Below are 15868 nucleotides of genomic sequence, written 5' to 3'. Positions count from 1 at the left end.
TTTTTATTAAGTTGTCTGTTATCTTTAGAATGGGTCAGAGATACTTTATTGTACTGTGAGATATATAATCTGCAAGTGGCATAAAGATAGATTCTATTCCTTAGAGCTGCAGCTTGCGTGTGCACTTTTGTTCCAGATATTTCACAAAGCCTACCAATATTTTTATAGAAAAGTAGATTTTTGAATTTAAATATTTACTTAACCAACATGTTATTCTGGCAAAAGTAAAAATTTTCAGAAACAGAAAAAGTAGAGCTGCAAGACAATGTCTTTGGAGTTTCAAAAGGATTATATTTATTGATTCAAACAATCTGAAAATAACAATTTTGGTTAAGTATAACATATGAAACACAATTTTCAGAAAAGATAAGATGTTAATCAGAAAGAAGAGAGCATGAGTTTTTATATAAAATACGTTAATCATAAAACAAATAAGTATTAGTGGAGTCCAATTTTAAAGTGCTCATTGTTTAAATGAGAAAAATCAATTATTGATAAAATTATTTAATTGGATAGATAATGTACTCACCAAGCAGCAGCAGAACACACACATAAAAGACTGTTGTGTTTGGCAAGCTTTTGGAGCCAGTGGCTCCATCTTCAGAAGGATTGAAGGGGAAGGAACAAAAGGAGGTCTAGGAAAATAGGTAGATTTTGGGAAACTTACCATCTGCTTGAAGAAGGAGCCACTGGCTCCTAAAGCTTGTCAATCACAACAGTCTTTATGTGTGAGGTTTGCACTGTTTGGTGAGTAGATTTTTTACCTATCTATTGTTTTAAATGAGTTGTACATTTTGAATATTTAATTACATAAACTGGTTCTGCACAAACTACTTATACTGATATTTGTAGCAATATGAAAATTGTGTATAGAATAATAGTGTTCACAAAAACACAGCTGGGAAAAGAATTTGGAGATTTCATGTACACACACAGTATACGTATTATATGTAAAAAAAGACACCAGGAAATAAAAAATAATAATTGTATTTATATTAGGAGTGGTATTATTGCAACTGAAAGTATTCCACCTTGCTGCATTTAAAATTAAATTTTGTTCTTGTTGTTTTGATACATTACATGAGAGAAGTGTAAAGACTTTAAATATGTCTGCTTGTGTCTGTATATGTGTGGATGGATATGTGTGTGTGTGCGAGTGTATACCCGACCTTTTTTCCCCCTAAGGTAAGTCTTTCTGCTCCTGGGATTGGAATGACTCCTTACCCTCTCCCTTAAAACCCACTTCCTTTCATCTTTCCCTCTCCTTCCGTCTTTCCTGATGAGGCAACAGTTTGTTGCGAAAGCTTGAATTTTGTGTGTATGTATGTGTCTGTTTGTGTTTCTATCGACCTGCCAGCGCTTTCGTATGGTAAGTCACATCATCTTTGTTTGTAAATGTAAATTATTTAACAGTTACATTGCAGACCCATACACATTCCCTGATACACTTACACATGGAATAACTTACCTGAAACCTAAATATCAAGCAGACACAGCAAACCCAGCTAAATATTGCCCCATAACATGCCTACCAACAATATACAAAATATTAACTTCAGTCATTACACAGAAATTAATGACAGATACAACACAGAACAAAATTATAAATGAAGAACAAAAAGGCTGTTGCAAAGGAGCATGAGGATGTAAAGAGCAACTGATAATAGATGCAGAGGTGACATATCAAGCTAAAACTAAACAAAGGTCGCTACCCTACGCATACATTGATTACCAAAAAGCTTTTGATAGTGTACCCCACTCATGGTTACTACAAATATTGGAAATATACAAAGTAGATCCTAAATTGATACAGTTCCTAAACATCGTAATGAAAAATTGGAAAACCACACTTAATATCCAAACAAATTCAAATAATATCACATCACAGCCAATACAGATTAAGCGTGGAATATACCAAGGAGAATGAATTAAGTCCTTTCTGGTTCTGCCTTGTTCTGAACCCACTATCCAACATGCTAAATAATACAATAATGGATACAATATTACTGGAACATACCAACACAAAATCACACATTTGCTATACATAGATGATCTAAAACTACTGGCAGCAACAAATCAACAACTTAACCAATTACTAAGGATAACAGAATTATTCAGCAATGATATAAATATGGCTTTTGGAACAGACAAATGTAAGAAAAATAGCATGGTCAAGGGAAAACACACTAAACAAGAAGATTACATGTTGGATAACCACAGCAACTGCATAGAAGTGATGGAAAAACAGACGCCTATAAATATCTAGGATATGGACAAAAAATAGGAATAGATAATACAAATATTAAAGAAGAACTAAAAGAAAAATATAGACAAAGACTAACAAAAATACTGAAAACAGAATTGACAGCAAGAAACAAGACAAAAGCTATAAATACTTATGCTATACCAATATTGACCTACTCATTTGCAGTAGTGAAATGGAGTAACACAGACCTAGAAGCACTCAATACACTTACACGTTCACAATGCCACAAATATAGAATACATAACATACATTCAGCAACAGAAAGATTCACATTAAGCAGAAAGGAAGGAGGAAGGGGATTCATCGACATAAAAAACCTACATTATGGACAGGTAGACAATTTAAGAAAATTCTTTCTAGAACGAGCAGAAACTAGCAAAATACACAAAGCAATCACTCATATAAATACATCGGCTACACCAGTGCAATTTCATAACCACTTCTACAACCCTTTAGATCACATAACATCAACAGATACGAAGAAAGTCAATTGGAAAAAGAAAACACTACATGGCAAGCACCCGTATCATCTAACACAGCCACACATCGATCAAGATGCATCCATCACATGGCTAAGAAAAGGCAATGTATACAGTGAGACGTAAGAATTCATGATTGCAATACAGGATCAAACAATAAACACCACATATTACAGCAAGCATATTATTAAAGATCCCAATACCACAACAGATAAATGCAGACTTTGCAAACAACAAACAGAAACAGTAGATCACATCACAAACGAATGTACAATACTTGCAAATACAGAATACACCAGAAGACATGACAATGTAGCAAAAATAATACATCAACAACTTGCCATACAACATAAACTAAAAAAACAACACATTCCCACATACAAGCATGCACCACAAAATGTAATGGAGAATGATGAATACAAATTATACTGGAACAGAACCATTATAACAGATAAAACAACACCACATAACAAACCTGATATCATACTCACCAATAAAAAGAAGAAATTAACACAACTAATCGAAATATCCATACCCAATACAACAAATATACAGAAGAAAACAGGAGAAAAAATTGAAAAATACATCCAACTGGCTGAGGAAGTCAAGGACATGTGACATCAGGATAAAGTTGACATTATACCAATCACACTTTCGACTACAGGAGTCATACCACACAATATCCACTAGTACATCAGTGCAATACAGCTACATCCAAACTTATATATACAACTACAGAAATCTGTAATTATTGATACATGTTCAATTACCCGAAAGTTCCTAAAAGCAATGTAACATATACCATGCAGTTAAAAGGAAGTCACGCTTGATCAAGCTCCGTGTCACTTTCCATTTTTAACCAGACATAATGTCTGAGAAAGGAAAGAATAATAATAATAATCCAGTTGCTAGGTAGTAGAAACTGGAGGGCAAAATTTTCTTGCCATGTCATTGTGTGTCACACTTTTTTTGTGTACTCTGAACAGCCACTCTTTCCAAACTGAGCTTCTCATGTGGGAAATGAAGGGAAATATAGCCCTAAACACTAGCACTCGAAAACCTTTTGTAATTATGTATCAGTTTCAATTTCTACTGTTATTTGGCTACTGTAGTATCCGTGTTAGCCACATTTCAGTAGGGAATACGCAACTGTGCAGCATTACAAATTTTATGTTTCTAACTGACGTCATGCTGTTGTGTTACAGAAATATGAGGTGGAGTTCCTGTTGGAGCAGCAGTGGTACGACCCACGCCTGCGCTACTCCAACCACAGCAACTTCGAATTCCTCAACGCCATCCACCACAATGAGGAAGTCTGGTTGCCCGACACGTATTTCATAATGCACGGCGACTTCAAAGACCCCCTCATTCCCGTCCACTTTGCTCTCCGCATCTACCGCAATGGCACTGTCGTCTATCTTATGAGGTGGGTACATGGAGATACTGAACTTACTCTTGCGCTGTGCACTGTGTGTTACAGAAGAAGTAGCTTACACTGATAATGGAAATAAGTTATCTGTTCTCATTAAGAAGTGTGTTGTTTTTATCTTCACATTAGATGTGGAAGTTTGTAGAGATATTGTGTTGCAGAGTTCTTAACAAATCTGCCAATGCCCTAACATTGTTGACAATGTTATCACTGGTACAGCAACTTAAAAATGAAGTTTAATCCTTTAACAGTCAGTTAACTTTATCTTAACATTTTCCTGTCTTCAGGCATTTTATATATCTTATTGTGGAGTATACGACTGCCGAGTATGGTCCAGTTTAAGTAACTTGCATGCATGGCTTACTTACAAACTTCACTGCTTTGTGTCAGAGAATGCAACAGTGCTGTCAACCTGTGTTCTTAGTTTTTCATATTACTCATCAGATTTGGTTGGTGTACTGCACTGAAAATTGTTAAAGAAGAGGAGAGAATATTAGACAAATGGATCAGAGTCATGTTAAGTAGATATTTGAAACCTTGCTTTGTGCGTGTGTGTATGTGTGTGTGTGTGTGTGTGTGTGAGAGAGAGAGAGAGAGAGAGAGAGAGAGAGAGAGAGAGAGAATCAGCACTTATAATTACTGCCCCTCCTTTACCACCCATCCGGCAACATTTGGTTACATTAATTCTTCTTTCCTTCTTTTTTCCCTTGTATACAGTTTTTTCTTTGTGAATATTCTTCGCCAGTCCCTGCTGGCTGCTCGAGTTTTATTTGTTGCTATCATCTCATTTTTATTATGTCAGTTGAAGGTGGAGGGGGAAGAAAGAAAAGGAAAGGGATGGAACTAATGATATCAACTGCATCGAGATTTTATGCAGAATCAGTGGTGATGAGAGAAAGTGTGTGCTGGATCGGGACTCGAACACTGAATCTCCTGCTTACTAGGCAGTTGTGTTAACCACTGCACCATTCGGACACAGTGTTTATTGTAAATGCACGGACTGCCTCGGCACACTCTGCAGCTGACCCACATTCCCACCTGCCAAGTCATATTTCCAGTCCCCATCCATGTCCTCCGTGCTTGCTAATTTTAGATTCTTGACAGAGGTCGAATGATATTGTGAATTCACAGGGGACTGCAGATAGGTAGCACGAGGTGGGAATGTGGATCGGTGGGTCAGCCAGGGAGTGTGTCGAGATAGTCGTGCATTTGCAATAAACACTATGTCAGGATGGCACACTGGTTAACACAACTGCCTAGTAAGCAGGAGATCATGGGTTCAAGTCCCAGTCTTGCACACATTTTCACTCGTTACCGCCAATTCCTTGTAAAGTCCCGATGCAGCTGATATCGTTAGTTCCTTTCCTGTCTCCTCCCTCCACCTTCAATGTACATAATATGTATCATGGATCTGGATATCGAAAGAACAGATATCACACCTTTATGTAATCTGTTTTTAATGTCCCTTGTGTCCTGTTTTTATGTCTGCTTTCATTCTCGGTTCAAGGCGATAACCGAGTATGAGAATTTAAGAAGTACTGCTTCATCCACACATATTCCTCTCTTTATCTGTACAAAGGGCACTTAGTTTCCGAGAATGTTATGATTTTTCATTTTTCCACAAGTGTGTGTGCTCTGTAGAATGTTTGTGACATGTTAAAACAGTCCCATCTTGCACTTGGCCTCCCAAAAATGAACAGAATTTTCTACTTGTGTATGTAATTTATTGGGTTTCCCTAGAGTTTGAGACATTGTTGAAAGATAAAAACACCATAAATTGTGTTATTGATTATTGCAATGGTTTGTATCTTACAAATGTTTCCAAGGTGGTCCTCTTATTTTCCAAGTAAACAGGCCCATCCTGTTTTTTCTAATTCTGTTATGAAATATTGCAATTTCAGGGAATACTTTTCTGCACCAGTATAAAATTCATTGTTATGGTGCAACAAGTTTTCAAGTATAAACTACAGCATATATGATAGATAGCCCTTGTACCTAAAACTCTTACAGTCTAAAAATTAAGAACATTCCATGAATTACATGTATGAAAAATTTGAGAAGTTAAATTGTGTGCATGAGAAAGCTTCTAGGAAGGTGGTGCCTTTAACACAGGGTGTCCATTTCATTTTTGTTAAACCTGAGATTTTTAAAAAGTTTAGAAAAACATGTATTTTATTAATAAATGCATTTTTTCTGACATTTTGTCATCAAAATGAGCACATGATATTGAATTAAAGTATGTTTTGACAGTGAGCAAAGTCTTCACTGTTTCAGCTTTCATTCAATGTTTTTCATCTTACCACAGAGATTTCACCAAGAAAAACACACATACATTTCAGTTTCTACACTACTGGAGATAAAAGCAAACTCACATTTTAGATTTGGTTGCTGTTAAAATTACACTTACATTTTCTCATGATGAAATAGTCATTGCACAGATTTAAAATTGTCACATATCCACTATAATGTCTTGAGACTGCTTACCAAAATGGAAAATGAAATTCTTACTATCCACACCAATCGAAAATATAGCTTAATGTGAATCTGTAATTCTAACACTGCAAAACACTTACAGTAAATAAACAAAGATTGTAGAGCAAGTTGCACTATTGTTACTTCCTAGTGTGTATGCTTATGCAGGGAAAACTAGCATAAAATACTTTAGCCATACACAATCACAAAAAAGTAGGGCATCTGAGCATCCCCAAATAGCTTTTGGGACCCTGGAACTGGGGAAAAGAAGGAAAGAAGGTGGGGGACTGTCCTGGGAAAAATGGGACAAATGAACATTCTACTTCATTGCAATGTTTCTTAATATAATAGTCCATGTTACTCACTTAATGTGAGAAGAGAGGCTTCTGATTCTGTTAAGTAGAATATGTAGAACCAGACTTTCAGTAATCAAAGTAGCAGTGTTAAAAAGCACACAGCACTCTGTCTTCAGGCCAAAAGTGGCCCATTTGGACCATCCGACCACCATTCATCCTCAGCTGAGAATGCTGATAGGAGGGGCGTGGGGTCAGTACACTGGTCTCCCAGTCGTTATGTTGGCTTTCTTTAACCAGAGCCACTACTGTTCGGTCGTGTAGCTCCTCAATAGGCATCGTGAGACTGAGTGGACCCCGAAAAACGGCAACGGTGCATGGTGATCCAGATGGTCACCCATCTAAGTGCCGGCCATGCCCAACAGTGCTTAACTTTGGTGATCTGACGGGAACTGGTGTATCCACTGCAGCAAGGCCATTGCCCACCAGTCTTAAAGGCTGCATATAAAATAATATTATGCAATACTTGTAGTGAATATTGATGGCAATAAAATGAAATCGTGGGCCTGTGATTATTGCACATCAGTTTTCTTCCTGGAGTTTTATTCCAATAGCCAAAATACAGTGGGGCATAATTCAGTATTTCATTACATATTTCAAGACTGTCAGGTCTCAACTGGTAGCTTTGTATATTATTAGTGTTGTATGTCAAATAATAGCAGCATTTTATATCCTGGGAGTGAAAGTTTTTTGAAATTTATGTTAGGGTTAAAACCTTTCATGTCACCATAAGTACCATATGTGTCAAATAAATTTTCTTTGTAATAGCCTAGATTAATCACTTCCTTAGTTATCTTCACATACACAAAGTGTAAAGTATTTTTGAAATCCTCAGTAGTTTGGCTTTGGAGCTCGTTTAGGAACAAAACATTGTTCATAAAAAATTGCACTGCAGATTAAAGATGGTGCAGTATCTATTTCACATGTGTAGTATAGAAGGTAAATAAAGATGAAACAATATATAAAACAAAATAAAACTGTTAAGTATTCATATATTTTAGACAGCCAATAAGTATCTGGATACCTAAGGTTTTCTTTTTTCTTGTAATGGTTCCTGTGATCCAATTCTTGGCTAACATTGTATTTGTAAACATAAAGTAAGTATGGGGGATGGTACTTCATGTACTGCTGCCCTTGATTTGTAACATAGCTTCTGCACACTCCTGAAAGTTTGCCATCAGTATATCAACACATCATGTTGCCCATTATTCTTTCAATGAAATGCAGGTTTCTGATTGCTGCCCAACTTATTATGCACCCCTAAAAAAACCATTGACGCAACTCCAAACTTTATGGGAAGAATTACTGTAGTCTACAGGTCTGGATTTCAGTTCTGTATGTGCTAGACATATCATTAAAGTGATGTAAATAATATAATCAATGCAAAATTGTTTCGGTAAGGGTTGAATAAACTGTTCTTACAAATTTTTTATTTTATACAGTATTACGGACCATACAACAAAAATTATTCTATTCATGAAACTTCCTGGCAGATTAAAACTGTATTCCAGGCCGGGATCGAAACCAGGGTCTTTGCCTCTCAGGCCCAATTGCTGTACCAACTTAGATATCCGAGTAGCCCACCATCATAGGTTTTTATTATTTTTTTTCATCAAGGGGTAATTCAATGGAAAACGGATAAAATTTAGTTCTATTGAATGCAATAAAATGCATTTGTCTCTAATAAAAGTCAAACAGTTGTTCAATATGTGTCTGACAAACAGTCATGCTCCAAATCTGTGTAGCTGTGGACAACATTGAGGTTCATTTGCCTATGGTACATTGTATTATACTTTCACGTCTACAAGGAGAAAAATAAATTTTGAAACTGATTTCAATCAGTCATCTATGTGAGAGAAATCTTACTTCATATCTTTAGAATGTTGTGTTTGCTGCTCCACTGCTATAGTATAGTGCACAGAATCATTTTTGAGACCGTGACACAAACAGGTGCTTAATAAGCGTCCGACAGATAGTCACACTCCTAGGTTATAGCTCTTACACTATAGTCTGCGTCACACAGGAAGGTGCTGAGAGGTAGAGTGATAGGGAAGTGTGGAGGGGATAGGGTTTGCCTAAGGCTGGTGGCAGGAATGGGCGAACAAGGGGAATGTTGCAAATATGTGTAGGTGCAGACAACAGTGAGGTATATTTGCCTATACATTCAAATGTGTGAGGAGAAAAATACATTTTGAAACTGATTTCAGTCAATTGTCTACATGAGAGCAATCTTAATTCACATCTTGAGGATTTTGCATTTGCTGCTCCACAGCAATAGTCCACATGATGTCGGAATGCTGATGCAGCTTTGTGAAGACATCAGGTATAATTTTTCTCAGAAAGACAATTGTCTAATGACAAGTTCATCAAAACTGGTTACAATATTTGTCAGTTTTGTGCCAATTGGACTGTGTCATAAGTAATATGTACTAAAATTCACTTCAGACAGAAACTGAAATCATTATGTATGCTTGACACCTTCTACTACTTCATAGAGCTTTTTTAAAAACATGTAATTTTGTAAAGTGTGTATATGGGTTTATTTTACTGAATTTAAGTGTAAATCTGTGTACATAAGAAATAATTACTGATAGCAAATGCCTATCATGTAAATGATTGGTATGTTCTCATATTTTTCACTGTCAAAGAGTGTTATAAGTGTAAACTAAGTTGTTCATCTGTACAGTGAGAGACCACATTTAGGATTGATGGAAAAAGCAAACAACTAATCATCTTTTTTGAATAACTTGAACGAATGCTGCCCTACAACATAAAAAACTAGTGGTAACTCAAAATATCAAAGTCTCTGATAAATTTATCCTGCTGCATTCCTGCAAGTGATTAGGACATGCATGGTAGATGCGGGGAAAAGCTTAAATTTCACAACCAATCATCTCACTTACAACAAGTGAATATTTACACACTTCTTAGGGTACAAATTGCCAATCAATAAAGGTTAAGAAGTTCTCAAGAGTTGTTTATGCAATTGATATGAAGACAAACAAAAACTTTTGTTTTTAAACCATGAATCTTTAGAACCGAGAACTATTATTACTTTACTTTGTTTTCAAATTTAAATCATAGGTCCATTGTCACTGTTATCTGAGTCTGTGATTGAACAACATGACTGGAAATTTATGATGATAGATTCGAGGTTTGTATCCATCTTCACTTCCCTATAAGAATTTTCTTCTTGGAGGTTTTCGTTGTGACATGCACAGTCTTTCCATGCTAAAGGGAAAATGTTGTCCCTTGCTTTGTTTCATGCTCACACAATTCAATGCCTCTTTTGTTCTTTTCTGCCACATAGCCTTTAACATCTGTGCAAATTAATACACTCAGATTATACTGACAGTAAGGTGGGGGTAAACACAAAATTTTGTGTGTATGTTCATGTACAAGGAAGTCAAGCACATACATTTTGTCACGTGGCAGGTATAAATTAATAGCACATAGGTGTTTGGCATGAGTCTTGTTTATACTGTGCTGACTTTTCTTTCTTAAACCACAGTACAATATTTGATTTCATTGAGTTTGTACTTGGTGTTTAGTGGAGTGATAATTGTCAATGTCCATTACAAAGATCGAGTTTGGAGCAGGATTTGACAAGAACTGTTCAATGAATCACTTCTTGAAAGGGACAGCGTTCATTTCCATGTGGTAGTCATTGCAGTTCCTCTTACACCTATAAACACAATTTTTTTCTCAGGGAAAAAACCAGAAAAACAGCCAGGATGCTGAATAATTGTCCAAGAACTTTTTCCTATGGGAACTGTAAAACCGTCAGTACCATCACTCATTATCAAGCAGATTTTGCTGGAATTATTTTGATTAATCCATGTTTCATTAAGGTAATACATTGTTAAATGACCTTCTTCTCTTATTTTGTGCACCTTTCTTAGGAATGTGGCTTTTGCTGCAGCTGTGTCACTTCTTTCTATTAAAATTTTTTTTCATTGTTACTTTTAACTTATTTGAAACAATTGTCCTTTAAAATTCTGTTGATTGACAAAGCATTACCTTTGAAGCCAATTTATTCATCCATAATTGTAACAAGTTTTTGTGACACTGGATATGCACCATTTGTATACATTTCAAACAAAGAGAGCCTTTAAACATCGTTGTCACACCCATCCATTTGTGTCATGCATTTCTCACTGTTTTGATGCTTTCCTGGTGACACAATAACAACTTTTCCTGACAGTTCTACAGCTCTGACACTTTCATTTACAATTCACTGTACAGTTCTCTTGCTAACACTACTAGCTTCCACCATTCATTCTTGTGTCTTCCAAACATCAACAACAATTGTCCATCTTTCAGACTGAAAAAGTTGAAAACACAGTAAATAATCCCCCTTGCCTGCTTGTGAAGCACTTCACATTTATTGCCATCACATGACATATTTATTTGGAAATCACACCAACCAATTTACAGAAATACATTCACAGCTACACTGCTACAAAAAAATAACTTTAATAGTTGAATCAATATTTAGGTCATTCTGTGGATGAAATTGTATAGTCGCAAAGTACAGCAACAGTACAGCCTTCAGGAAAGAAACATTCACTATATAGCAGTAATAAGTGGCTAGCCACTCAGGAAGGAAATGACTCTTATTGACTACTAGCAGTTAATAGAGGGGGATGCACAGAATGGCTGAAAGCTGGGACACCTTCCTATGTGATGCAGACTACTAACATTACATCGATTTGTATACCTATTCGAGAGATAGTTCAACAGTTTTTGAGATGCATTATGAGATTCTTGAGAGTTTAACTATTTTTCATGAGACACCCAAGCTAGACAAATTCCTGTTACTACTAGAATCTATGAACACCTTGGTACGTACATAGATCAAAGTATTAGATGGATAGACCACATTCATTTTGTCTTAAAATCACTAGTCACTTCTAACAACCAAGTCAGATATCACATGTAGCCCCCTAGCAAAACATTAAAAATTACTTACAGTGGGGTCTGGGTGTCAGTTTCTTAAGTATGTAAGATTTGTTGCTAAATAGAAGTGCTTTCTACAGCAAAGGAAATAAAGTGTTTTTATGAACTAGGCTGTGTAGAATGTTGTAAGGGAGCCTTTTGAAGCATAAGTACTTTGCAAAATATTCTTTGTTTATATTTCAGTTAATAAACTTTTCCTTCCATTGAAATACTGAATCAAATAAGTGTAGCTATTTACATGACTGCAACCATGTGGCCAAATATAATTACTTTCACTGAAAAATGAAGTTAAAAATGATAGTGCAAAGTCCATCAATTAACAAGTTGATATGATATAACTATCTACTAAACTCGCGCGTCGCCGAAGTGGCGTCAAATCGAAAGACCTGCACCAGGCGAGCGTACCCGACGGGAGGCCCTAGCCACACGACATTTCCATATTTTTGAGAACTTATAATGTGAATAGTTCCAAAACAAAACTAAAAAAAATGTGATTCATCCATGCCTAGGACATAGCTTATATTATTTTGCATAAGATTATATATGAGACAGTAACATTTAAAAATGTAAATAATAGATGTAAGATAATGACCAAATTTCCACTCTGCAGTGGAATGTGCGTTGTTTTCAAACTTTGGGGCTGATTAAAACTGTGTCTTGGACTGGGATATATAGATGTAAGATTGCTTGTTTTTCATATATGTAAAAAAATAATAATAAAACTACATCAAATCCCCAACTATCATGCTTGTCCATAGTTTTAAGTTGTTTTTCATATTGGATAGAGTTTGTTGCATAGTGATTTTGACACTTCAGTTGCACTAACTGTTTGTATAATGCTAAATACAAAATAATTATAAAAACATGATTAATGAAAATTAATTAACAGGTAATAGAAATTTTCAAATTTTACCAATTTTTCCTTGGTTGGGAGCTGTTTGAAAAAAAAGTAGAAATAAAGGGTAAACGTACTTGGTGGTTAAGGAAAGGAACTGGTTATTGGAGTGGAAATAATGTGAGATTTAGTACAGGCACAAGAATATTGTGCTAGATGAGATTGTAATGCCAAGATTGTTACCGGTTTAAAGTGATTCATTGTTCAAGAATAGTGATTTTACCCAAAATGAAATACAGAAAAATGGAGATCAGAAATGTGTAGATAAAGTAAATTTCATGTAAGTGAATACAGCAATCATATACTATAAACAGTATTTGCTGTAGAAGTGATACGAAGTTGAAAGAATCAATTTCAACATTGTCCAGGCAGAGAGTGAAAGAAAAACAGAAAAAAATGTTAAGCTGTGAGGAACGAAATTATTGTGTGAGGTAGTGGGACAATGCATTGTGATAGAAAAGTGTTTTGGGCAAATAAGGCAAGTATGGAAGGTGACATGTTGTGAGGTAGATTTTATGGCAAAAGGCTCCACATCCTCCCATAAAAAAGCATCCTGTGCATATCCTTATGATTTCATAGTAGTAAATATACTTAAATCCAATTCTGCAATATTATTGTGAACATAAAACGGCAAGGACTCCTTGCACTAAAGAGCTAACTAGATTGCTATTTAACAAATTTAAAGCATACTAAAACACTAGTCATCTGATATCATTATGAACTATAAGGGAGTCCTGTTAAGTGACTCAGTTACAGGGGCCAATGAGTGTTATTGTGGCATCAGCAAAATTTCTTGTGGGTGATGGGGTGACTGGGAGTTGTGTTGTTTTTTTCCAGTTTTTGACTCAAAATCCTGCCAAAGATTTTTGAGAAGAAATATAGCATCACTTTTTTGGCAGATGGATTCACCAGAAAATTTGACAGCCACCATACATAAAACTTCGAGTGATATATCAAGGAATTACATCTTTGATATGTTGTGACTTAAAGAAAAATCTCCTTTAAGGTTTAAAGGTAGGCTATAAGTGTAGTGAAGTGATCACCTACATATTATTAGTTTGACACCTTAGTGGTGAATGGTGGTGGATTCCTACACAATTTTGGCCATATAATTTGGTTAGAAAAACAAATAAAATAAATACCCTGACCATTTGTGTGTTTTGCAGGTTGAGCTCTGCCTTAGAATATTGTCAGAGATATTAATTAATTAATGTACCTGAGTCTCAACAGGACTCCTTTGCAATAGTTCATAATGATATCAGATGATTAGTTCTATTAGTACACTTTAAATTTGTAAAATGACAATCCAGTTAATTCTCACTGGAAACTGGGCAGTTCTCATGCAGATATAATACAGTGTTTTTGTCTGTCCCTCAATTTTTACTTAATCTGTTTCTCCTTAGTTTTTCATTCAGCTGACAGCGATGGAGTATTGCCTCGAAGAGGTGGATATTAGACTGTATTTCAGTGTGCTGAATCTGGTTCATATAATATTTAATTTATGATTCCAGTAATCATCATAAATGATGATTAAATTTAATAATGTTTTCAATTTTATAAAACATAGCTACTGTAGACTGTGAACATATATGTATACTGTGTTAAGTTGTTCAGCATCCTCTCACCAAATACAGCCAATAGACTACTTTCCTGATAATTAAAACTGCTTCTTCTGTCATGTAAGCAAGAACCTTGACAGCTTTCAGGACCACATGATTTTAATAAAAGTTTTAAATAATTATTCTTTTCTATTTCTAATATCTTTTACCTAAGCCTGTTTGTACCTAAATCTGTCACCTGTCTTTAATTAAAGGAATAAAATTTTGTTTGGAATTAGAAGTGATAGCATATGAATATGCTAATCAGTGGAATTACAGTTGTTCTGTGTGTCCAATATGGGTGACTAACTGTGGATCTTAAGCAAAAATTATAGCACTGCAGAAAATTAGTTTGCCACAATTCTCTTTTTTGCACCCAGAGCTTCATCAGGCAGTTCATTTATTACTGAGAGCTCATGTTAAGTAGAGAAGAGTCATTAAGCTGAAAATATTGGATGTAGAAAGGTGTTAGATTTGTGAGTATGGTGTTGCAGGCGTCATCTCATTCTCTCGTGCCAAGGCAGTCTGCACATCTTTCCCTTCGATGACCCACTTTGTTCCTTTGCGATGGAAAGCAGTGAGTATTTAAGAACAACTGAATTACCTAGCTCCTTCTGCACAGTTTTCCTCCTTACCCCTCACAGGAAGGAGCCTTGCAATGTTTTTGTTGCAATTTCCTGCACTAATCCATTCCACAGAGTGTAATGTCCAATTTTAAACCTTGTCGCCATTTGCATGTTGTTGTTGTTATTGTTGTTGCTTCTTCAGTGACTGGCCTTGAAAATGAAAGAGCAAAGCAAAAAGTGGAAAATAAAAAAAGAGGCAAAACTGAAACCTTGTAAATACTTCTGCATGTAGAAGAGTCCTCCCTCACCTTTGACTTTATTTTTTTCAGTTTTGCTTGAAAGAAATTTCTTGCAGATTGAGTGTTGGTCACAAACATACAAATTTAGAAATAAATTGCCTTGGATTTGGAACATTTCACATGGCATTAAAGTAGGCCAGTAAGGTAACACTATAAACTTACTTCTCATTTGATTACTTGAATGCATAATAAACCACAGTAACAGTAACTAAAGACATTCTGTTTTATGGTGCATTCCATACATTTGGTTCTGAGAACATCGATACGAGAACAATTATTATGTATTCACTTTGTGGTATATTGTGTGCTCACCTGGCTGTGCTCCCTTTGGCAGCTTAGTTCAAAGGAAAATGTTGCAACATCAAACTGACTTTAACTGCATAAAATACTGAAACTGTATTAATTTGCCATATTGTAGTAATTTGAACCTTTTGACCCTGTATGCTAAAATGCTGTATATATTAATACTGAAAGAATTTTGCATGTAATTTCACTCTTAAATTCCATTCTGTGTTTTTGCTTTTCTTGCTATTTTAAATGTGTGCGTTTCTT

The 15868-nt window shown here is 35.5% G+C and overlaps 1 protein-coding gene and 1 pseudogene across 1 annotated transcript in view; one reads left to right on the top strand and one right to left on the bottom strand.

Moving 5' to 3' along the window:
• Window positions 1-15868, top strand: part of LOC126428288 (glutamate-gated chloride channel) — a 444803-nt gene that overhangs the window by 282472 nt on the left and 146463 nt on the right. Inside the window, exons 6-7 of the mRNA XM_050090205.1 lie at window positions 3951-4171; window positions 14946-15028. Of these exons, the coding sequence (XP_049946162.1) occupies window positions 3951-4171; window positions 14946-15028 (304 nt within the window). The remainder of the gene's footprint in view (window positions 1-3950; window positions 4172-14945; window positions 15029-15868) is intronic.
• On the bottom strand, window positions 7305-7422 carry LOC126428576 (5S ribosomal RNA; annotated as a pseudogene).

This window comes from Schistocerca serialis, chromosome 12 (genome assembly GCF_023864345.2).
Source record: "Schistocerca serialis cubense isolate TAMUIC-IGC-003099 chromosome 12, iqSchSeri2.2, whole genome shotgun sequence".
In the NCBI taxonomy this organism is placed as follows: Eukaryota; Metazoa; Arthropoda; class Insecta; order Orthoptera; family Acrididae; genus Schistocerca; species Schistocerca serialis.
The sequence above is the reverse complement of the archived record's forward strand: the minus strand, read 5'-3'. Positions and strand labels throughout refer to the sequence as shown.